General features: G+C 54.0%; 2 protein-coding genes and 1 long non-coding RNA gene across 7 annotated transcripts in view; 2 read left to right on the forward strand and 1 right to left on the reverse strand.

The window, feature by feature from the left end:
- The first annotated feature begins 1,298 nt into the window (after positions 1–1,298).
- Positions 1,299–21,234, forward strand: RIOX2 (ribosomal oxygenase 2). 5 transcript variants are annotated; one of them, XM_084875477.1, is made up of 10 exons: positions 1,299–1,960; positions 8,018–8,534; positions 10,278–10,397; positions 11,610–11,738; positions 13,774–13,877; positions 15,992–16,094; positions 16,774–16,945; positions 18,465–18,553; positions 20,099–20,185; positions 20,786–21,234. In XM_084875477.1, exons 2-10 carry the CDS (start codon positions 8,103–8,105, stop codon positions 20,942–20,944), a joined length of 1,395 nt encoding a protein of 464 aa, XP_084731603.1. In that variant the 5' UTR covers positions 1,299–1,960; positions 8,018–8,102; the 3' UTR covers positions 20,945–21,234. The 5 variants fall into 5 exon arrangements, 4 of the variants coding, with proteins under 4 accessions (XP_084731603.1, XP_084731604.1, XP_084731606.1 ...); XM_084875478.1 differs by having other exon boundaries at positions 8,065–8,534; XR_014794249.1 differs by lacking the exon at positions 1,299–1,960 and having other exon boundaries at positions 8,061–8,534; positions 18,465–18,545.
- Positions 12,124–12,965, forward strand: LOC311618187. Its single transcript, XR_014794255.1, has 3 exons — positions 12,124–12,548; positions 12,596–12,645; positions 12,909–12,965. It is a non-coding gene; the product is annotated as an uncharacterized lncRNA (long non-coding RNA).
- Positions 21,235–21,329: 95 nt separating the features above from the next.
- The window catches only part of CRYBG3 (crystallin beta-gamma domain containing 3), a 130,876-nt gene continuing 129,294 nt past the window's right edge, over positions 21,330–22,911 (reverse strand). The window contains exon 22 of the mRNA XM_084875401.1: positions 21,330–22,891. Within this exon, the coding sequence (XP_084731527.1) occupies positions 22,803–22,891 (89 nt within the window). The 3' untranslated portion in view covers positions 21,330–22,802. The remainder of the gene's footprint in view (positions 22,892–22,911) is intronic.

The following is a 22,911-nucleotide window of genomic DNA, read 5'->3' on the forward strand; positions in this document are numbered from 1 at the left end:
AATCGAACCTGGGACCCTTCAGTCCCCAGACGGACGCTCTATCCACTGAGCCAAACCAGTTTCGGCATGACTGACTTTTTGATGACTCTTCGGAATAAATAAGTTGGGAACTGGACGATGGATGAGAGAAACAACGAGCGGCTGCCTCCTGCACCCCCCCCCCCCCCCCCCCACTGGGAATGTCCCTGCAACAGAGGTACTTGCCTTTGACCAGAATCAAACCTGGGACCTTTCAGTCCACAGACTGATGCTCTATCCACTGGGCCAGCCCGGGTAGGGCCAGGACAATGATGTTTTTGCTTGTTATGCTAAGACATCTGGATTATAATGAAAATATCGCAGAGAACACGTTGAAAGACTAATTTTGCCCCAGGGAACTCCTCTGTGAGGTAGATGCTTTTCCCTTGCAGAGCTGACTGCAGTGCGTGCTCGTTCTGTCCGACATGCCGGGATTTGATGTGCTGGCACATGGTTTTCTGCACTGACAGTGGGACTTCTCTTCATGGTAGACACAGAATACTGCTTTCCCATGTAAAGGACATGTGTGAGAGTTCACCATTTTCTGAGTCCCTATAACATCAATACTATTGTATATTATCATCTTGAGTAGAAATTTATAGTAAAAATGAAGAGCAAAAAGTATATTACCAATATATCATGTCAAGTAGATTATTTTTTTATAGTTTTTTTCTTAAAGGGCTATTTTTAAAACATTCTTGACAGTATTACAGATGTTCCCCATTTTATTTATTCAAATATATTTTTATTGATTTCAGAGAGGAAGGGAGAGGGAGAGAGAGATAGAAACATCAATGATGACAATCATTGATCGACTGCCTCTTGCATTCCCCACATTGGGGATTGAGCCCACAACCCGGGCATGTGCCCTTGACCGGAATCAAACCTGGGACCCTTCAGTCTGCAGGCTAATGCTCTATCCACTGAGCCAACTGGCCAGGGAGATGTCCCCATTTTATAGGGCTAAATTTGATGTGAATTCTGCGTTTCCCTGACTGGAATCTAACAGGGAGCGTGTGGGTTACAGAGGGAGATAGAACACAGCGAGAAAGAATTTAGAGCTGCCTGGCTGGTTTGGCTCCAGCCTTGTTTCTCCTCCTTCCTGCCTGTGTGACCTTGAGCAGTGAGGGAACCTCTGCGGACTCGGTCTCCTCAGCTGTGCACGGAGGTGCCCACAGGCCGGCGAGGAGGAAGTGAGGAGCCTGTGAAACACCAGTGCACGGGCCGCCCAGAAAGGGAGGCCTCAGCTCAGGGCTTCCTGTTGCTGTTACTTTGAAGCACGTGTTAGCCAAGGGTACATACTTTGTTCCCATCTGCTCGGTGTCCCCGGACAGTAAGAAGCAGCCACAGGTCTCAATGATCTTGACAGTGAGACCACTTCCTTTGGGTGGTCCTCGGTCTGCAGAGCAAAGGAGGGTACAGGCCGAGCAGAGGCGGGTCCCACGGCCTCGGGCCGCCCCTCCCACAGGAGAGGCCAAGGAGCGCCTCAGGCCCGGACTACTTAAATAGTTGCTTTTGCAGTTTCTGTGGCCACGGTAACAACCACTTCCAGTATCCTTCAAACCAGGATTATTTCTCTCTGGGGGCAAAGCGATATACATTCCGGCTGACTCGGCATAAAAAAGCCCGGCTTGCCATAGGGAGGTCTCCAGAAAGCCGCGGGCGAACCCGGGTCCCAGCTCCCCGAACTTGGGGAACTCGCTCCCCCTCTCCCTCTCTCTCTCCCGGCCTCCGTGTCCCCGGAGAAGAACAAGGTGGTTCCAAGCCCAGAGCCTCATCTCGCCGCTGAAAAAACCCAAATCTATTTCCTCTACACCAAAGAAGGAACCTGGGGGCAGAACACAGACCCGCGAGGGCCCGGGGCGCCGGAAGCGCCCATCCCCGCGCGCGCCCGGAGCGCGTGCCCGCCGCCCGCCCCGCCCCGCCCGGCGCAACAGGCCCGGTGAGTGGAGCGGCGGGGCCGGTGGGGACGGCGGGGACGGCGGGGCCGGCGGGTGGGCGGGGGCCCTCCCCGCGGCGCGGCCCGGGGTCTCGGCGCGGCCGGGCGGTCGGCGGGCGCGGGGGCGGGGGCTGGGCACCCCGCCGACCTGCGGTGATCCGGGGCGGGCACCGGGCCTGGGCGCCGGGCAGCCACGTGCCCGCCGGCGGCCGCAGACGGGGCCGAGCGCCGGGCGGGTGGAGGCGGGGGGGGGGGGGCGCTGAGGCCGCCACGTGGGCTGCCCCGCCCTCAGGGACGGACGGCTCGGCTGTGCGGGTCGGAAGGCCGGGCCGGGGCGTCTCCCCGGGCCCACCCGCCTGTGAGGCTGCAGCCTCCCCTCCCGCCCATCCATTCGGCACCAGCTGTTTCCGCACAGCGGCCCGCGCCGGGCGCTCCAACAGGTTGGGGGGCCCGGCGCCGCTCGGGGCGCACAGCCCGGGAGCAGGGCCCGGAGGACCACGGAGCCGCTCCGCCCGGCGGGCGGCCCCGGGCTTCCTGGAGGAGCAGCGTCTTCCCCCATCGCGGGGGCTGCGCCTCTGGCCTCAGGCCGGCCTCCCCGCGACGGCTACAGCGCGCTAAAGGGCGCCGCCCGGGAGCCCAGGTCCCCGGGAGCCCAGGTCCCCGGGAGCCAGCCCCCCTCTGAACGGACCCCGCCTCTGTGGCTGCGCAGCCCCGCACCGCCCCGGCTCTGCGGGGCCCGGGGTGCTAGGGGAGCTGCTGGCGGTCGCCCTCCCTGTGGGCGGGCCTGAGGTGCACGGAGCACCCTGTGCCAGGGAGGCCTCCAGCCCCCCGAGGCTGGGCCCGGGCGGGATGTGGCCCAGACGGTGCTCTCCGGGCGCCTGGCTCTGCGCTGGGGTCCGCGCTGGCCGGGACGGACCCCGCGGCCGCCTGTCCGCCCGGACCGCGCCGGGGACACCCCCGGGCCCGCTGCCGTCGGAAAAATCATCCCCACCCAACAGGCCATCTGGTCTCTCAACAACAGAACTTTATTTCTGGGAAGCTTTGGGATATTTGTCTAAAGTTACATACAAAAGCTGAAAACGGGGAACAAGTTCACTCAGCACCCATTTCTCGGGGGCCTCGGGGTGCCCCTCTGCTGCGTTGTGGGTGTGCAGGCGGCCCCTCCCCGGAGGAGCCTGTCACCGCCCCGGGCGCGGCGCAGAGGGTGCGCGGGGGTCATTATAAAGGCCCACGGCCCAGGTGACCGAGGGAGGTCATGGTTTGGCTCAGGCAGGCACATGCCTGGGTTGCGGGCTCCATTAGGAGGCGGTGATTCTCTCTCATCACTGATGTTTCTCCTCTTTCTCCCTCTTCCTTCACCTCTGAAATATATATATAATAAAAAGAAGCTGCATTGCCGAAACCGGCTTGGCTCAGTGGATTCCTGTCAAGGGCATGTACGTTGGTTTCTCTCTCATCAATGTTTCTAGCTCTCTATCTCTCTCTGTAAAAAAAATCAAATATATATATATATATGAAGCTGCATTATGGCTTCTTGTCAGTCATTTCCCATAGACAAGGTTAGGACACTTACTAGTAACACTAGAAAGGCTCTGTTTATGTTTGTTGGCTATAGAATGGGTATTGATTTTCTTGTAGAGTTTTATTTATTTATTTATTTTAAAAATATATTTTATTGATTTTTCACAGAGAGGAAGAGAGAGGGATAGAGAGTTAGAAACATCGATGAGAGAGAAACATCAGCTGCCTCCTGCACACCTCCTACTGGGGACGTGCCCGCAACCAAGATACATGCTCTTGACCGGAATTGAACCTGGGACCCCCTCAGTCCACAGGCCGACGCTCTATCCACTAAGCCAACCAGTTTTGGCTCTGTAGAGTTTTAATCCTTCATAATCGTTTAGATTAGTTGGTGTGTTTTTTTTAAAATTTTTTTGGCAGTTAATAAAATGTGAATCATGAATGTTTCTTTTGATTTAATAATTTTACATTGCAATGATTATAGTAAATTCAAATTGTATAATTGCTTTTTCTTTTCTAATTGAAACATAATTGCCATAGAACATTATATTATTTTAAGTGTACAAAAGAATGATTTAGAATTTGTATGAGTTGTTTTTCAAAAGTTTGCCCCCCTCCCCCCCCAAGCTTTATACAAATATTGATTCTCACTTCTGCTTGGGTGGTCTGTGAGGGTTATAGGCAGGCTTGTGTGGGCTGTACTATTCTGTACAAAGCATTTTGTTGTTTAATTATATCTCTTAGACCCTAAGACATGCCTTTTTTTTTTTAGCTATTTCTGAAATTATGATGCATCTTGCAGTTTTTTGTATGTTCAGGGTGTGGAATGTCATCTGTTCTCCCCTCCAGTTCTCAAAAGTTGTTAAAAAGAATTGTTATTTTGCAATATTTATAGTGTGAGAACCAGGGAAATGGTGTCTTTTCCCAGTAATTTCTAAGCTAGGTCCCAATGAACTGAGCCTCAAATCATTTCATTGTGAACACAGAGCAACAATAAGTGATGTAAGTTCTGGCAGTATAAATAGTGAGATGTATAGTCTAACAAAGGCGTTTGGCCTGCAGTGCTAGTGTTTGTTAGTGATTGTAGATGGAAAAAATGCCCTAAGTGTTTATTTTTTTGGCGTTCGTGTTCTGCACACTTTGTCTAAGCACACTTCCTGAGGAACGTGCTTATATAGCTGTATCCATACATTGTGCTTAAAGAAAAGCCTTTCAATTGCATCTTCCTGCTCCTGACATGCTTACATTATAAGCTACTCATTAGTCAACAAAGCCAACAGCTGGCTGGTTATAGCAACAGGAGACCAGTGCGCAATGCTCCGGCAGCTAGTGTGACAGCCACACAGTTGCCAAGCAGGCAAGCTCCTTAGTGCCCAGGATTTTTTTGTTAATTGGGGCTAGTCACCTAAGCATCCTTTGCCTGGGAGTTTAGTTGTTGCAATATGTCCCAAACTCCCAGACTCGCACCCTAGCTGGTCTGGCTCAGTAGATAGAGCGTCCACCCTGTGGACTGAGGGTCTCAGGTTCGAGTCCCATTAAGGGCTTGTATCTGGGTTGCAGGCTCGATTCCAGCCCGGGTTGGGCAAGTTCGGGAGGCACCCAATTAATGTGTTTCTCCCCCTCCCTTTCACTCTCTCTAAAAAAAATCAATGGAAAATATCCCCGGTTAGGATTAACCAAAAATAAATAAATAAATAAATAACCCTAGACTCCCAGAAGGAAAGCAGATGTTCAGTATAAAACACATTGTTTGCACAAACAGTTAAGTCAAAGTCAGTCACTCTTTTTTGTTGTTGTTGTTAATCCTCACCCGATTTTTTCCCATTGATTCTGAGAGGGAGAGAAAGGGAGGGGGTGAGGTAGAGATAGAGAGACGTGATGTGAGAGAGACACATTGATTGGTTGCCTCCCGAAAGCGCCTGAGGGAGGTCTGTGCCCTTGACCTCCATCAAACCAGAGACCCGATGCTCCACCCGCTGAGCCAAACCAGCCAGGGCCATAGTGAGTCACCGTTAACATTTAAACAGCGGTGGGGACTCTCCTAAATAAAAACTCCCGGATGCCAGCCATAAACTGGCCTTTCATAGGACAGCAGTGCTCTCTGCTAGTCCCTTTTCATGCCTGAGGCCATTCTACTAGGAATACTTTGTTTCACTGAAGCCTTGATTCTTCGGTTGAGAAATCAAAATGGTCTGGAAAACTTGAAAGGAAAAGGAAACATTTCCAGTAAATTCTTGCCTCCTGATGACACATTATAAAACGCCAAAGCTAACTTCTTTTCTAAGCTTAAGCCCTTACCCCTCCCATGCAGGCTTTCAGTGTCTATTTTTATTAGTTTTCCACCACCATCCCGTGTTTCCCCACCAAAAGTGCTTGATCTGAGCTATTTGTGGGCACAAAATTTAGAAGCTAAAATGAGGTCACTAGAGAGTTTTGTATTTTGACTGTTGTGCTTCCTACTGTGTTCAGTTTACATTTGGATTGCATTCTAAAGGTTTATTAATACATTTGTTGTTGCAATATGTAACAGATTATTCCAGGGTTTATTCCTAGGCCAGACCACTAGTTGTACTTAGTCCACATTGCAGCTGAAATACGGCTGAGTTATAATGACAGAGGAGCAGAAAACAGCGCTTTTGCAATTCAGATAGCCCAGCACAGTGGTCAGCAAACTTATTAGTTAGCAGAGCCAAGTATCAACAGTACAACGATTGAAATTTCTTTTATTTATTTATTTATTTATTTATTTTATTGATTTTGTACAGAGAGGAAGGGAGAGAGATAGAGAGTTAGAAACATCGATGAGAGAGAGTCATCGATCAGCTGCCTCTTGCATACCCCCTACTGGAGATATGCCCGCAACCAAGGTACATGCCCTTGACCGGAATCGAACCCGGGACCTTTCAGTCCCCAAGCCGACGCTCTATCCATTGAGCCAAACCAGTCCCAGCGAAATTTCTTTTGAGAGCCAAGTTTTTCAAACTTAAACTTCTTCTAATGCCACTTCTTCAAAATAGACTCGCCGAGGCCGTGGTATTTTGCAGAAGAGCCGCACTCAAGGGGCCAAAGAGCCGCATGTGGCTTGCGAGCCGCAGTTTGCTGGCCAATGGCCCAGCAGAACAGGAAGCTATAACATCTATTAATAAGATACTGGTCTCTGGGAAAAATTGGTTTTTATAAGTGCAGATATTTAAAATTTACTTTTTCTTAATCCTCATCCAAGGATATTTTTTCCATTGATTTTTTTTTTTTTTTTTTTTGAGAGTGGGAGGGAGGTAAGAGAGAGAGGTTGGTATGAGAGAGACATCAATTAGTTGCCTCCTGCAAGTGCTCCAACTCGTGCTGGGGATCGGACCTACAACCCAAGCATGCGCCCAGGAATCGAACCCTTGACCCTTTGGTGAGCAGGCAGATGCTCTAACTACTGAGAAGCACTGGCTAGGGCTATAAGTGCAGATGTTTATAACCTTTTTTGGGTCAGAGACTCCTTTAAGAACCGGTGAAAGCAACGGACCCACCACTGCCTCCTAGGGGGGAAAATGTTTAAATAGAAATTTGCAGCTCCAGGAAATTCATACAATTTGAGTTACCATTCTCGAACCCCTCGCGCAGGACACCTGCTTGCTAACCATGGCGGTGGCGTGGGGGCAGTTCCGAGAGGCCTGGCAGTGCTTGTGCTGCTCCTGCCCTGCGGGGTGGCCTGGCCCGCAGCACCCTGCCTGGGAGCGGTGAGGGGCAGCCCAGCCCTCCGTCCGACCTGACGCCAGGGGTGGGTGCACATCGGAGGGAGCAGTGCTGGGCTAGAGGGCTATGATGTGGGTATTTGTTATGTTTAAGGTACAGCTTTTTAAAGGCTCGGGTGTAACTATCTTCAGCCTTCACTTTTCAGCTTCTATTTTTTTTAATTTATTATGTATTTTTTATTTTTTAACGGGGGAGAGGTTTCTGATAAAGTGGCACTTCTCGGGCACGAGCTGAGAGTTGGAAGTGGGCGGTTCACGGTTGAGGAAGACTTGGGCGCAGGCTGCTTCTTGCTCGGGCCACCGGTGGCACCAGCAGCCGGGCCGTGGGGGACGCGCAGTCGCCGCCCCGGAGGGCAGACGGGGGTGGCGCCCGGTGAGGAGCGCCCGGAGGGGCCCCTGCTGGTGCCTCTCCAGCCGAGTGTCTGTAACTCACAGAGCATCTCATTAGATTTGGGACCTGGTGCTGCTGGGAGCCAAGTTAAAAAGATTTCCGACGTGGCTGTGCCCGTGGCCACAGGCTGACACTGTGGTGAGGAGCTGCTGAGATGGTGGAGTCCTTTGAGCCGGAATAATCATATTTCCTGATAACCCTGGGATCCACAGCCCGGGCTGTGTGCGGGGACGGCGCTGTCCTCCGAGGGACTGTGGTCACGTCTGCATCCTCGTGGGGGCGGGGTGTGCGGGCTGGAGGCGGTGGCACGGCCTGCGGAAAGGCCTGGGCCCTCAGGTCTGTGCGGCTCTGGCCCGGCCTGGCTGACAGGACCCGCGGGCACCAACACCTCTGTTCTCCCCGTAGGCCGGCTCCTCTCGAGCTCGGGAAGACGGAGGGAGGACGGAGGGAAGACGGGGGAAGACGGAGGAAGACGGAGGGAGGACGGACGATGCCGAAGAAAGCAGAGCCCGCGGGGACCGGGCAGGAGGAGGGGCCCGCGCCCTGCAAACGGCCGAAGCGGGAGGCGGCTGGGGGGCCCTGCCCGCTGAACTTCGACAGCCCCGGTGGGTTCTTTGAAAGTCTAATCTCGCCCATCAAGACAGAGACCTTTTTCCAGGAGTTCTGGGAGCAGAAGCCCCTGCTCATCCAGAGGGAGGACTCTGCGCTGGCCGCGTATTACCAGTCCCTGTTCAGGCTGTCCGACCTGAAGGGGCTGTGCGGCCGGGGCCTGTCCTACGGCCGGGACCTGAACGTCTGCCGCTGCGTCCGCGGGAGGAAGAAGGTGCTGAATAAGGAGGGCAAGGTGCACTTCCTCCAGCTGAGGAGAGACTTTGATCAGAAAAGGGCGACCATTCAGCTGCACCAGCCCCAGCGGTTTAAGGTAACGGGCTCTCCCCCCGCAGAGTCCTCGGGGTTGGAGGGCGAACGTGCGGCCGCAGAGCAGCGCGGGGCCGAGCCTGTGAAGGGGCAGCACCTGTGGGGTCTTCAGATGCCTCTCCAACGAGGAGAATCTGTGCTACCTTTTTTATTTCTTTAATATATTTTATTGATTTTTTTGCAGAGAGGAAGGGAGAGGGATAGAGAGTCAGAAACATTGATGAGAGAGGAACACCGATCAGCTGCCTCCTGCACGCCCCCTACTGGGGATGTGCCCGCAACCAAGGTACATGCCCTTGACTGGAATAGAACCAGGGACCTTTCAGCCCGCAGGCTGATGCTCTGTCCACTGAGCCACACCGGTTTCAGCATCTGTGCTATCTTTTGACCGAATTGTTAGAAAATGTCCAACATGCAGGGTGGACGCGGTTGGGTGTCACAGAGCTGCAAAATCTGAATTATGTTGCTCGTTTTAAAAGTTCTGTGGGCTGGTTTTGTCCTGGGGTAAGGCAGACCTTTCTCTTGGGTTTGCCCCTTCCTTATGGCTTAAGGTACGCGGAGTAGCGTCCAGGTGGTCATGTCCTTCCTGAAGTCCCTCCGTTCTCGGCTGCATCTGCCTATGTCGAGGCTGCAGAGCGTGCGGGTGTCCGTGTGGCCTCAGTCCTCCCTCCCTCTTCACAGCTGCCTGGGAAAGCCTGGTTTCCCTCTCACAGGGACATTTATGGCTCCCCTCTCGGCCCCTCCATCTGGCTTAAACCCCGGAGAGTGGATCAGTGCCTGGAGAGAGGGAATGTACTCGGCCCCTCCCCCCTTGTCCATCTGTGCCATTTTCTAGGTTGTCATTTCTTCTCCCATTCCGTCACATACTAATCTTATGTGGGGAATTCCCACATGCAAGTCTCCATCCTTACTTCTTGCCAGAACTTCAAGACGAAGAGCCAGAAGCTCACTTAAAGACGTCTGTCTCCCCGTGGGGGTTCTAGCAGCTCAAACCAACACGTCTAAGAGAGAATGCTCTGTCCCCTTCGGAAAGTTGTTCTCTAGCAGGTCTTCCGTCCGGTGAATGGGAGGGAGCCGATGCACTGTGCGGTCAGAAGCCCGAGGAGCCCAGCAGGTCCCGGCCGTGCTGCTTCCAGCGGCCTTGGCCTTCCCGCTTCTCCCTCCCCCTCCCCCCGCTGCTGCCTTTGCAGTTTCCTGACTGGTCTCTCCATTCCCCACACGGTAGCCAGAGTGAGCTTTTGAGACATGGAGGCATGCAACAGCCTGACTCAACTCAGAGGGAAGTCGGGGAGAGGGAGAGGTGAACGAAAGAACATGTGCACATATGCATCGCCCGTGGATACAGACAATAGTGTGGCCACGGTCTGCAGGGGGCGGGGAGGGCAGGGGAAGAGGGATGTTTAACTGCGGGAGTGGAGCGGAGGGAGTCATTGGAGGGGATGTTTGTAATACTTTCAACAGTGAAGATACAGACAAACAAACAGTAAATGGATCACGTCCGCTCCCTGCTCCAAGGCCTGCCCCATTCCAGGGTGCCCGCCTTGCCAGTCCCGGTTTTGTGCTCCAGCCCTCTCTGCGGTGTCAGTCTCAGCGCAGAACATCCTGGAGGGCAGAGGTGTCGGCACTTTCACTGCCGCTCAGTTCTCGGTGTCTGGAGCTGATCGCTCAGCACAGACTGTGAGCAAATGAGAGCACGTCCCGCCTCACTGCTAACGGACTCTCCCTCCGCTTCCTTCCTCTTCTGAAGGATGAGCTCTGGAGGATCCAGGAGAAGCTGGAATGCTACTTTGGCTCCCTGGTTGGCTCCAATGTGTACATAACGCCTGCCGGCTCGCAGGGCCTGCCGCCCCACTACGATGACGTCGAGGTGAGAGGAGGAGCTGCTGAGGGTTGGGTCAGGACGGGGGCCAGGGCTCAGGCCACCTCTTGGGCCAGGTCTCTGTCCACTCTTCCTGTGCGTCCCTGGGACCTTGGCCTCACCTGGCTGTTGGGCCAGAACCACGCCCACCCAACCGGTCCCTCCCGCTCCCTCTCGGAGGGCCCGGCCGTCTCCAGCCCACGGACCCGGGGGCCACACCTGCTGAGTTTATCCACAGGGAAGGGTGATTGGCTCTCTAGCCTCACAGTGTCTGGTCTTTACTAAGGCGAAGCCACAAAGCAGACCTTACCTCTGCTTCCATGTCGTCCTTTGTCTGAAGCTGCCGGAAACACAGACATTTTCCGTTTGTGACAGCCTCGGGGCAGCTGGAGTGAAGGTCACGGTTTCCCTCCAGCACTGGCGCCTTGGCAGGCATTGGCTTCACTCCCTGGAGCTGCCAGAGACAGTTAGCTTTCCGGCTTAGGCATTTTGTAGTTTTATTTTTGTACCAACTCAAGGTGTGAACACAGAGTCATTAGTCAAAAGGCATTTCTCCTCCTTTTAAGAGCAATTTGATATCAATGCATCTTCTAAAAGCGCTTGGTTCTTTAGAAATGTGTTTTTAACAGAGTATTGCGGTATCTTTGGCTGAATGAGGAACAAAAAGCTTACAGCTTTCCTGCCGGCCAAGGATGGTCTTCAGGAACTTAGGTCCATCATCGCTGAGGCCTGGCTCTGCCCGGGAGAGTCAGGGCTGTAGCTGCCGGCCGGAGAGTTAAGGGAACGAGGTGGGGTCTGCGGTGGGCTGTGGAGAACTCAGCGAGGCTTCACGAAAGGGAAAAGGATGGTAGCCTTCCTGCACGCTACAGCCAGTGGTGACGGCTCCTACGTATGCAGTGAAATGTGTCTGATAGTCATTTAAAAAACATTTTTTTTTATTGACTTTTTACAGAGAGGAAAGGAGAGGAATAGAGAGTTAGAAACATCAGTCAGCTGCCTCCTGCACACCCCCTACTGGGGATGTGCCCACAGCCAAGGTACATGCCCTTGACCGGAATCGAACCCGGGACCGTCCACAGACCGACACTCTATCCACGGAGCCAAACCCGTTAGGGCTGGTCTTCATTTTTCTTTTTTATCTGAAACCGCTGATTCCTCGGAGGCTCCCTCGGAGCGCCCGCGTGGAGGAAGCTCTGACCTGGGCCTGTGGCTCCCCCGCAGGTGTTCATCCTGCAGCTGGAGGGGCAGAAGCACTGGCGCCTGTACCCCCCCACCGTGCCCCTGGCGCGCGCGTACGGCCTGGAGGCGGAGCACAGGCTCGGGCGGCCCGCGCTGGAGTTCACGCTGAAGGTACGGAGGGGACTTGGCGGGCGCCCCTCCTGGGACATCGGGTGGAGGCTCGGCGGTCCCTGTCGGCCATGGGGGTGCATCCCCGGTGCAGGCAGCACCGCGGCTGCCCAGGCACCTGGTCACCGGCAGGACTGAGCCGAGGAAGCGCTAAGTTTACTCCCAAATGACCTTATGTAATCGCCAAGTACAGGCCACGTCCAGCAGCAATGGGTCATGACTTTCTGTCCTCTGATTTCTCTCGGGTAAAAGTTGGTCTTGGGCAGCTGTGCCGAGTCACAGGGGTGGGCGCGGGGGTGGGGTGGGGAGATGGCACTGGGTGTGGGCAGCTGAGGCAGAGCCAGCTTGGGACCCCTTTGTTTTCCTGCTGGTAAATTCCAGAGTGGCCCTGCTCCTCCTGACTGCTTCCGGCTCTCTGCATTTCCCCCAGCCCTGCATATAGCCCCCTGCATGCAGCCGCCACAGAGCAGTGCTTACCGTAGCTCTTGGAGAACCGCCTGCCCCTGGAAGCCAGGCGCCTGGTGCCCTGGCTCGTTGGCTGGTGCTGCTCCGAAAGCCAGAGGCTCCGCGCCCTCACCCAGTGAGCCAGAGGGTCCCCTTACCCAGTGAGCCAGAGGGTCCTCCTACCCACTGAGCCAGAGGGTCCCCTCACCCAGTGGCCAGAGGGTCCCCTTACCCAGTGAGCCAGAGGGTCCTCCTACCCAGTGGCCAGAGGGTCCTCTTCCCAGTGAGCCAGAGGGTCCTCCTACCCAGTGAGCCAGAGGGTCCTCCTACCCACTGAGCCAGAGGGTCCCCTCACCCAGTGGCCAGAGGGTCCCCTCACCCAGTGGCCAGAGGGTCCTCCTACCCAGTGGCCAGAGGGTCCTCCTACCCAGTGAGCCAGAGGGTCCCCCTACCCAGTGGCCAGAGGGTCCCCCTACCCAGTGGCCAGAGGGTCCTCCTACCCAGTGGCCAGAGGGTCCTCTTCCCAGTGAGCCAGAGGGTCCCCCTACCCAGTGGCCAGAGGGTCCCCCTACCCAGTGGCCAGAGGGTCCTCCTACCCAGTGGCCAGAGGGTCCTCTTCCCAGTGAGCCAGAGGGTCCTCCTACCCAGTGGCCAGAGGGTCCCCTTACCCAGTGGCCAGAGGGTCCTCCTACCCAGTGGCCAGAGGGTCCTCCTACCCAGTGGCCAGAGGGTCCTCCTACCCAGTGAGCCAGAGGGTCCTCCTACCCGGTGAGCCAGAGGGTCCCCAGCTGCTTCCTGCGGCTGCAGACGGGAGAGAGGCAGCTCTCCAGAGCCCTCTCGCCTCGGCAGCTGCTGCAGTGCCCTTCCGCAGGTGGGAGGAGGAGGCAGCTCAGGGCAGGGGGTTTGGGAGGGCATTTCTGTCACTGGCCTGGGAGAGAGCCACGCAGGGTGGAGGAGGCTCACCTGCCCGAGGAAGGACCTGATCTTTACTTCCGTATAAGGTTAGGTTCAGGCGAGGGGTTATTGGGTGTTGCATGCTTCCATTTGAACATTTCTCGGTCTGTCGCGTGTGCTGGGTGCCCTGGTAGCCTAGGTTCTGGGAATACAGACGGAGATAGGCTGGCCTGGAAGGGCGCGCAGACGGGCAGGGACTGGCGGGTAAAACCGTGTTATAACGGCCCACCCATCACCGCCCGGGAGCCCTTTATCCTCAAGCCCCTATCTGGGGCTGTTGCCTCCATTTCACAGATGAGGAAACTGAGGCTTCGGGAGGGTAACCTGCTGTAGATCCCACTCTTCACAGCGGCCGGGTGGAGAGGGAGCACTTCCCAGGCCCCGGCCTGGGCGGCGGAGTCTCGGCTTGTCTGGTCTTCGTTGTGAATGGAGAGAGTGATCCAGGGCCCTGACAGCCTCGCGGGACTGGGTCGCGTGACACTCACAGACCAGAGGGCTCAGGCCGCAGGCCCCAGGAGCCCTGCACCGGGAGAGGTTTCTAGAACGGAGAACGGAAACTCTGCCTGCGTTTGTCTCCATCAAACAGAGGACGGAGAAGCTGTCCTTGCTAACTCGTCCCTCTCCTCCTTCCCTCCTTCAGGCTGGCGATTTGCTGTACTTTCCCCGAGGGACCATCCACCAGGCGGACACGCCGCCCGGGCTGGCCCACTCCACTCACCTGACCATCAGCACCTACCAGAGCAGGTGAGGCCCTGCCCGCCGGGGCCGGACAGCTCCGAGCTGTGGCTCCACAGCTCCCGGCAGCCTGCAGCCGGGGTTCAGGACAGGAGGGAGGGCCCCGCCCCGCACTGATGGGGTGGGGGTGGGGAGGGGTGCTCAGGCTCCTTTGCTGACTTCATAGTCCTCAGCGTCCTGTCCGTCCTTCCTCCTGAGGGTGTCATGGACCCGGCTGTATGACCCTGGGAGTTTCCCGTAGTTGAGGAAGGAGGATCCATGGCTGCAGGCACGGCTGCGGCAGTGAGTCAGGCTTCTAGTGTGTGTGTGTGTCTCTCTGTAAAGTATTTTATGGTGGTAAATATATATGGGGTGGATAAAAGTAGACTTGCAATTGTGAGTACACTATAAAAATGATAAAAAAGCGTTTGCAATAATCATAATCTGCATATCTTTCCATATGAATAGCTGTAAACCTATTGCCTCCCCCTTGATTTTTGAGAGAGAGAGAGAGAAAAAAAGGAGAGAGAAACATTGATCTGAAAGAGAAAAATGGTTAGGTTGCCTGAGCTGACCGGGAATTGAACCCACAACCAGGGTGTGTGCTCTGACCAGGAATTGAATCCGTAACCTTTTGGTGTCCAGAACAGCACTCCAACTAATTGGGGCGGCCTGCCAGGGCTCAGCTATTTTTAAGTGTACAGTCAGTGACATCAGTGACACTCACACTGTTTTGCAACCATCACCACTATCTGGTTCCCAAGCATTTTCATCCCCCAAAACAGAAACTGTTACCATGGGAACCTCTGGTTCTCGGCGGGCGCTGGGCCTGTTCCCAGCCCCTCTCCAGGTGCATGTGGAACACGGGCCTGCGGGTGGGGCAGCAGCGGGTGGCTTGGCTGTTTTACAAAGAGAGCTCCTTCCGAGGCCGGGACCCACTCTGACGCAGAGAAGAGCGCGCAGCTGCCTGGCGCAGCTCAGCTCCTCCGGCCGCCTTGTGACCCGCGAGGCGGAGCTTGCTCTGTGCTGCGGGATGTGAGGTTGGGGGGACATTAAGTCGCAAAGCGGGCGGCCACCCGGTGGTCGTGGATGTCTTGGGGACGTGCTCTCCTGTGGCCAGCTGTCTGGGAGGGGCGTAAAATGTGTTAATGCTGCTCAGTGAGGGAGAAGCCAGAGTCATACTGTGAAGTCCCATTCCGCTCGCAGCCCGTCCGCTGGTGGCACGGAGGGAGGTTTAAGCAGCCAAGAGATGTTCAGAGAGAGCGCCCGGCATGGCTTCTCCCAGGGGGCACTCTTAGGGGCGAGCCAGTTCTAAACGCCCCCGAGAGCAAAGGTAACGAACACGAATCGCCTCCCCAGGTGTTATTTCTGGCCACTGGCTCCCACCTCCTGCCCCGGGAAAGCCCCTGCTAGAGGTTAGCAAGCTGCAAGATCGGTTTGCTGGAAATTGATGGTGACGGCTATTTTACTCTTTTATAAGGGGCGAAGGAAAAGCTAACGTGTAACTGCAGATAATTACACAGTCCGGGGAGCTTGCTGTGACCCTAAATGTATTGCTTTTGGAATTTTTGCACAGTAAGACTTTTTTGGTCCTATGATGATTGTTAAAATTTCCCGCAAAGCTCTCCTCATAGACACTTGTTACAGTTAAAAGCATTAAAGAAATGGGTCCCTGCCGAAGCTGGTTTGGCTCAGTGGTGGAGCGTCGGCCTGCGGACTGAAAGGTCCCGGGTTCGATTCTGGTCAAGGGCATGTACCTTGGTTGCGGGCACATCCCTAGTGGGGGGTGTGCAGGAGGCAGCTGGTCGATGTTTCTCTCTCATCGACGTTTCTAGCTCTCTATCTCTCTCCCTTTCTCTCTGTGAAAAATCAATAAAATATATTTAAAAAAATGGGTCTCTTGAACTTTCTACTTCATGACAGAATATGTTTAATTCTCTGGTCTCTTTAAAGGGAAAGCATGAGTCCAGCCTCGCTTCCCTCCTCTGACTGCCTGGGAGCCTGGGAGGGGCGGAGACGGAAGGAGGCAGGGCCTGGCAGGGCGTGGAGTGCGGGGAGCTGCCTGGGTGGTGTCTGGCTGTACAGTAACCAGTGGTTTCTGTGTGTTTTGTTGCTGGTTTTGGTGGTGGTGGTGCGCGCTCCAGTTCGTGGGGAGATTTCCTTTTGGACGCCATCTCGGGGCTTGTGTTTGATGCCGCAGAGGAAGATGTGGAGTTCCGGGCCGGCATACCCCGGCAGCTGCTCCTGGTAAGGAGAGAGCAGGTGGGCAGGGAGCGGGGCTCACAGCCGGCAGCTGACGCCGGACCCACATCCCAGGCCCTTCTCCCATGAGCCATGTCCCTCCTGTGCTGGCCCCGCGGAGCTGGGTGGTTTGGGGACGCACGGGTGTGCTGCTCGGCATGTGAGCGGGAGCCCCCGGAGCTGTGCCAACAGCCGCTCTGTGCCCTGTGGGCGGACCGGGGCCAGGACTGCAGGGGCCGCACACGAGAGATTTCTGCATGGAGGAGCCCCGGGGAGCCCGGCCTAGCTGCTTCCCTGGCTCACTTGTCCGTCTGTCCCGGGTTTACGTCGGAAAAGCAGCCCTGATTGGCTGGTTTGAGGAGATGCGTGAATTAGTGCTGAATTGGGCCAAGGTGCTTTCGCTGTCTGAGGCAGTCACCTTAGGATAGTGATTTGCTCTCCGAGAGGCAAGAGCCGAGACTGCATTGCCAGGATCCCTTTCTGGCAAAATCCTGAAAACGTAGGCAGCTTCCGAGGAGCAGTGGTTATATGGAAATAATGGGACGTTGTTCACAGGGGCTCCAGTCTCCTCAGTCCCCCCCTCTGGGGGTGACATGGACGTGTCTACACCAGGGGCTGCTCGGGAGCTCAGGCCCGGGGCCTGGGTTCTGCTGGGTTCTGGGCCAGGACGCTGCTCTGTTTCCAGCAGGTGGAAGCCACAGCCGACGCGAGGAGGCGGCTGAGCGGCTTTCTGCGGACGCTGGCAGACCGCCTGGACGGCACCCACCAGCCGCTTTCCTCGGACATGAAGAAGGACTTCGCCATGAGCAGACTGCCCCCCTTCCACGTGGGAGATGGAGCGGCGCTGTGCACGCCGGGTGAGCTTGCTGTCTCCTGGCGGTCATTCGGAGGCTTTCCCGAGCGGGCGGGCCTCTGGGGGGGGGGGGGGGGGAGAAGGGGGAGGGGGGAAGGGAGCACGTTATAATGACCACGGAGCTGGGCCTGTCTCAGTGCGTGTGGACAACACATGTTGCACACAGGCCTGAGCTTCTCATGCCTCACAAGTCACACGCACAGCAGGTGGGGAATGAGCTGATTTTGGGGGAGAGATGTGTGTGCACAGGCACTCAGGTAAGACGCCAAGGACTTGAACATGGAGCCATTCTCCTTGGAATGAGCTCAGGCTAGAAAGTTGCCCTCAGCAGGTGGAATGTGAGGATGCCGAGGTCATCACCGACCTCCCCCAGGTCCTAGGGGACTATTTTGTGACAGGTTTAGGCTGCAAATGGTAGTGACATCTATGTTCCGTAGCAAAGACCAGCAACGCCAACTCCTGTGGTCAGGCACAGGGGGTTACTGACCTGTTGCAGCGCAGAGGCCCGCACACACGACTGGGGGCCACGGGGCATCTCCGTAGCAGGGCTCGGCTCTGGTTCGGTGCGCCAGGAAGTCAGTCGGGGGTCCTGGGAGTGGGTCTCGGACATCTTACCCCCTAGCAGGAGGACTGATGTGACCGGGAAAGCGGCAGCGGCCCCGTTAGCCAGGACGGGAGCTGTCTGGTCACTTGGCCGTGTGGACGATGTTCTTTTGCCCGAGTCCTGTTCGTCTTCTCCTCAGTCAGCGGGCCTTGTGTCACATGGCCTCTGGGAACAGCGAGAGGCGTGGCCAGGCGGGGCTGGGCTTCCCTCTCCCTCAGTGGGGCTGGTGAGAGCAGTATTTTTACCAACTTTTATAGAAGCTGTGTTAACCACCAGTTGAGAACCACTGGCATAAACAATCCCTTCTAACACTGATCCTATCTTCAGAGTTTCCCGAGTTTCAGAAAACGGCCAGAATATTGTTCCAGTTTTCCTTGTCTCAGCCGCTGTAGTCAGTAAAGCTGTGATCCCATTCCAGGGAAGAGGGCCCTTCAGGCTAGTCTGTCTGTGGCGGCTGCCTTTTCACTAAGTTAAATCCAATTTGAAAATTGTTTTTTTCCTGTGAACCTTACTAAGGTGGCTTTTACATGCTTGATCTTGATCTAGAGACTATGTGCCACAGTCACGCAACTAACAGGTGCTCCTCCTCCTGGCATCCAGGTGTAGAATAAGCAGCAAAAGAGGATAAACGAGACGGAGAGCTCTGAGCAGAAGGGCAGGGCCTGTCTCCACTGTCTGTGTCTGTTTAATGTATTGCTTAGTTACCGACTCATCGTATGTCTGTCTTCACTGTGAGCACAGGCTCCATGAGGATGTAAGCTATCGCATCACTATAAATGTCAGGGGAAGAAGTAAATGCCCGGGCTGGGCTCACTGCAAATTGTCAGTAAATGTGTTCCTTACATCGTTTCACCTGCAGACTAGTTGGATCCTGCTGGACCCACTTTTGAAAACTGCCTTTCTGTCTGGATTCTCTCAGGTGGACAGCTGCCGAGGTTGGACAGCATCGTGAGGCTGAGCCACAAAGACCACATGGTCCTCACGGCGATGCCGGGTCAGGGTGGGTCTGTGAGTATCCGGAGGGGGTTTCCGTCCTCGGGGCTTGTCCATCAGACTAACAGGCGGCCACGCCCTCCCTCTGGCGGTCCCTCTGCTCTCACAGCTCAGCGCCTGCCATTGCTTTAGGGCGGATGGTGCCAAACCTCAGTTCTACATCTCCCTTCCTGGTGGGCATGAGGGCTTGCTTGCCCTCATCTCCCACAGAATCCTTAAAAAAAAATTGATTTCAGAGAGAGGAAGGGAGAGGGAGAGCAAGATGGAAATATCAATGAGAATCATCACTTGGTTGCCTCCTGCACGCCCCCTGCTGGGGAACTGAGCTTGAAATCTGGGCATGTGCCCCGACTGGGAATTCAACCATGACCTCCTGGTTCATGGGTTGGTGCTCAACCACCGAGCACCATGGCCAGGCCCACAGAAGCCTTTTTATTCCGCTCACACAGTGATTCATGCTGGGCTCTGTCCCCCGTTGGGTTTCAGGCCATGTTGCGCAGACAACTGTGGACCCTGTCCATGTGTCTCCCTCCCTCAGTCCCTCTTCCATCCTGTAAACTGCAGGTCTGTCTTTACAGACAGTTTTGTTGATGTTTCTTCTTTAAAAAATCTCTATCCTATAGAAAGGCATTCTACTTTCCATACGTGACCCAGTAGTTCCCCAAACTGGCTGGTCACAGAATCAGCTGGAAAAGTTTGAGATCATGAATTCCTAGGCTCCAGCTGGTCCGGGTTGGACCCCCTGCACTTGTTACAGCTCCCCTACCGCCCGGAGACCTTTGCAACTGTCTGGCTCCTCCCAGCCCGCTTTCTCGGGAGGCGCCCCGGGGTGATCGGAGGGACGGGGCACCTAGCTGTCTCCATGAACAGACTCCGTGCTCCAGCCGTCAGGGCCAGGCCTGGAGAGGCTGGTGTCTAATGGACACAAAACCTCAAAAGTACACATCTTCACTGAAAAAAACGCCGCCACTCTGCTAACCCATCAGCCTGGGCATTCTCTCCCAGCCCTGGTGTCTGAGCCTTGTCTCGGAGGGGACGGGAATGACAGGCCCTGGCAGAGTCAGTGAGCTGCCCGCACTGCGTGGGAGGGATGTAGAGACCTCTGGGGAGGCTGCTGTCATTGGAACGGAAGTTTTATACATCACACAGCTGGCATTACTCTAGAGGTAATATTCACTCCATAATTTTCATGTCAAATTTTGATGCAAAAAAAGTGAAGGTGTGATTAACTGAAGAAACTTGAGTGTTTCATTAGGTTGCTATGTAAATGGTGACGTTTTTAATGAAATTAAGTTTCTGAAGATGCTCTAGCAGGTGTACTGTTTTTATCTGCTATTTGTTACGAACAAATAGTAATCGGTGAGGACTATAATGAGGTAATAGGCGCACACGCTGTATATATCACGACATTCTGCCAAAAGGATTCTTTAGTCAATAAATTTCACTCAAGCATCGAGGTTTTAAGATTTTTCTTGGTTGTTGATCCATGTTATTGGAAAACCCTCCTACTAATGAAACCCTCTAAATTCTGTTGAGGACTTAAAGTTTTTCTTTTTAAAGGATGAAACTCAAGAAAAGATGGTTTACGTCTACCATTCCTTACAGAACAGGAGGGAGACGCACATGATGGGGAACGAGGAAACAGAGGTTTGTCCCAACCTCAAGTGGATGCTTTCCCTGCGGCCGGGAAGGGTGTTCCCTCTGATTTATGGGGAATGTGCTTTGTTATGACTGCGGTACGGGCTTAGTGTTCCAAACACCCGACAGCCCTTGCGAGTCACATGGTTCTGGGACGTGCAGGAGAGGTGTAATGTCATGCGGAGCATTTACGTTAGGATGTCTTTCATGAAGTCTGAGTTTTCATATGGGAACTGGCAAATTCTGTAAGTTATCTGATTCTAGTTTGTGTATAGCCTAGCCTTGTGGTCGGCAAACTGCGGCTCTCGAGCCACATGCGGCTCTTCCACAAAATACCATGGCCTGGGCGAGTCTATTTTGAAGAAGTGGCGTTAGAAGAAGTTTAAGTTTAAAGAATTTGGCTCTCAAAAGAAATTTCAATTGTTATACTGTTGATGTTTGGCTCTGTTGACTAATGAGTTTGCCGACCACAGGCCTAGCCCATCGGAAACAAGTTTCATACTTATGGAGGGCGTAAAAAGAATGCCGCACGGGGGGTTTTGGAAGTTTACAGAAAGTGCCGCTGGAGAGGCGAAGTGGTGCATTGTGGGACCGGCTTATCCTTTTCAGGCGCACGGACTCCGCTTTCCTCTCTCCCACGTGGATGCTCTGAAGCAAATCTGGAACAGCTCAGCGATCGCCGTCAAGGACCTGAAACTCGCTTCCGACGAGGAGAAGGAGCGCCTGGCCTTGTCTCTCTGGACAGAATGCTTACTCCAGGTGGTCTAGCTCCGCGGCGCACAGTCTAGACCTCATGGACACAGGAAAAGCAGGCATTCACCTGCTGGGCCCCGGCTGCTCTGAGTGTCAGACGGGGCTGGCGGGATGGTTACATACGACTGACTACGTGTGTCCTAGTAACCGGAGACCCGCGCGCTACAGTGTCCGTGTGCATTAAAGAACGAATGGCACGGTGCTGAGCGTCCTAGAAAGTGGCAGAACCATGCTTTTGACAAGTTTATTTAATCCAGTGTGGTAGGAAAGGCATGACGACAATAAATGTATCATTTACACTTAAACGTCGTTACCTGGCTTTGTCTCTGTTCTTTGGAAGAAACTTCTTTAAAGAGCCTCATTGGCTCTGGAAAAATGTTAAGCAATTAACACGAAGGAAAAAAATTTAACTTTTTTTTTTTTTTTTACAATGACAATATACATATCTTTTGTATACACAAGCCCCCGTTTAAAATAAAGTTACCCCTATGAGTTTCATTAAATAATGCTGCCACACTAATGAGGCACTCATGTCTGTGGGCGGGAGCGAGTTCTATAGAGTTTTGAAAGATGACAGAAGAGCCTGAGATGAAAGGAAAAACCCCAATGATATCTACATGGAAAGACCACGTCTATAAAAAGTTCTCAAAATAGTGGGTCTTTGAGTTTAAACAATTCACTGTTATTTTACATCCTAAAGTGCATATAGATTGATATTTTAAAAAATACCACTGGAGAACTGAATCTTTCTATGTAAAAAATAGGACATTTTTCTGCTTTCTGGAAAAAGTCGGGGATAAAGGGAACAGTTATCTCCAACTCTCAGTTTAAAACCAGCTCAGGAAGGAAAATGCCTGTGAACTGAGTGGTTAAAAGTGGCAATGATTGCTTGAAACTAAGCCCAAGGTGGTGAGATCCTATCTGATTCTGTTAAAACGAAGCTATTTAAAATGGGAGTGGAACACTGAGTTTTCTATTTCGTAGAAAAATCCACTCCACTTTTACTTACAGTAAAACGGTATAGTCAAGTCTCAAATACTACTTGGTTTTAATTTGAACATGTGAAACTTCCCTTTATCAGGCAAATACATACCTGACTGTCTTATACGGAGGTGAAATAATTTTAATAAACCCTTCTTGAGGGCAGATCAGGCAACACCGAGGGCGAGGACTCAGGCCGGGACAGGTGACACTGAGAGGCTTGTGGCCTCTCAGAGGTGTCTTTGTTAAATACTGAGAGTGCAAGGATGGTCAGGCGATTTGTGCTTTTTAAGTCTGAAGGACTGAGCAAAGGATGGCCACAGACAATGCTCCATATTTGAGTTCTTTTCCTAATAAAGTTCAGGTTCCTCCCTGGGGTCAGTTACAAGCATGAATACTTAAAGGTGCTTCAGTTATAAAAGCCTCAACACAAAACCTTTAAGGTTTCGCTATTAATAAAGCAGCTTAAGAGGTTTATTAACTATTCTTCAAATATTGCTAAAAATCATTCACGACCTATGGGAATTGACTTCCCCGCGCCGTGCGCTCATCCACACACGTCCTGGGATGTGAATAACTACAGGCGGGCAGCACTGCCAGGCCCTGAGGACGCTGTCAGGAGCGGGAGCAGATTGGTGGACGGGAGCAAGCACAGGCTTCTGGGACTCGCTCACCCGGGCTGGAGAGGAAGCAGGAATAGAACCTTCCCCAGAAACCGTGGCCCGCTCCTCACAGGAGCGCGGGCAGTGGGCAGAAGATGCTGAGCGCCTGCCCGTGGGGAGCACCGTGGGCGCTGGAGCGTCAGGAAAAGCGCTGCTCCGGACCCAGGAGCCTCCTCCCCGGAGGCGGGCGGCCCGGCCCCCCTCTGCTCTTTGTGGGATGCCGCCGAGGCTCACAGGACTTCAATGTCCCATTTCTGTGTTTCCTCCCCCTCCAGGGGCTGATTCACAACGATGTGGGTCTTGTCAAAATAATTTCCTCCTAGAACAGAAATTCCAAAA

The sequence above is a fragment of the Pipistrellus hanaki genome (assembly GCF_964339955.1).
Source record: "Pipistrellus hanaki genome assembly, chromosome: 2".
In the NCBI taxonomy this organism is placed as follows: Eukaryota; Metazoa; Chordata; class Mammalia; order Chiroptera; family Vespertilionidae; genus Pipistrellus; species Pipistrellus hanaki.

Bases quoted from the DNA above. Each gene is read 5' to 3' on its own strand.
- RIOX2 (XM_084875477.1), top strand. From the start codon at position 8,103: ATGCCGAAGAAAGCAGAGCCCGCGGGGACCGGGCAGGAGGAGGGGCCC. The intron at 16,095-16,773 runs GTAAGGAGAGAG...CTCTGTTTCCAG, and splicing joins TACCCCGGCAGCTGCTCCTG to CAGGTGGAAGCCACAGCCGA. The intron at 18,554-20,098 runs GTGAGTATCCGG...TTCTTTTTAAAG, and splicing joins TGCCGGGTCAGGGTGGGTCT to GATGAAACTCAAGAAAAGAT.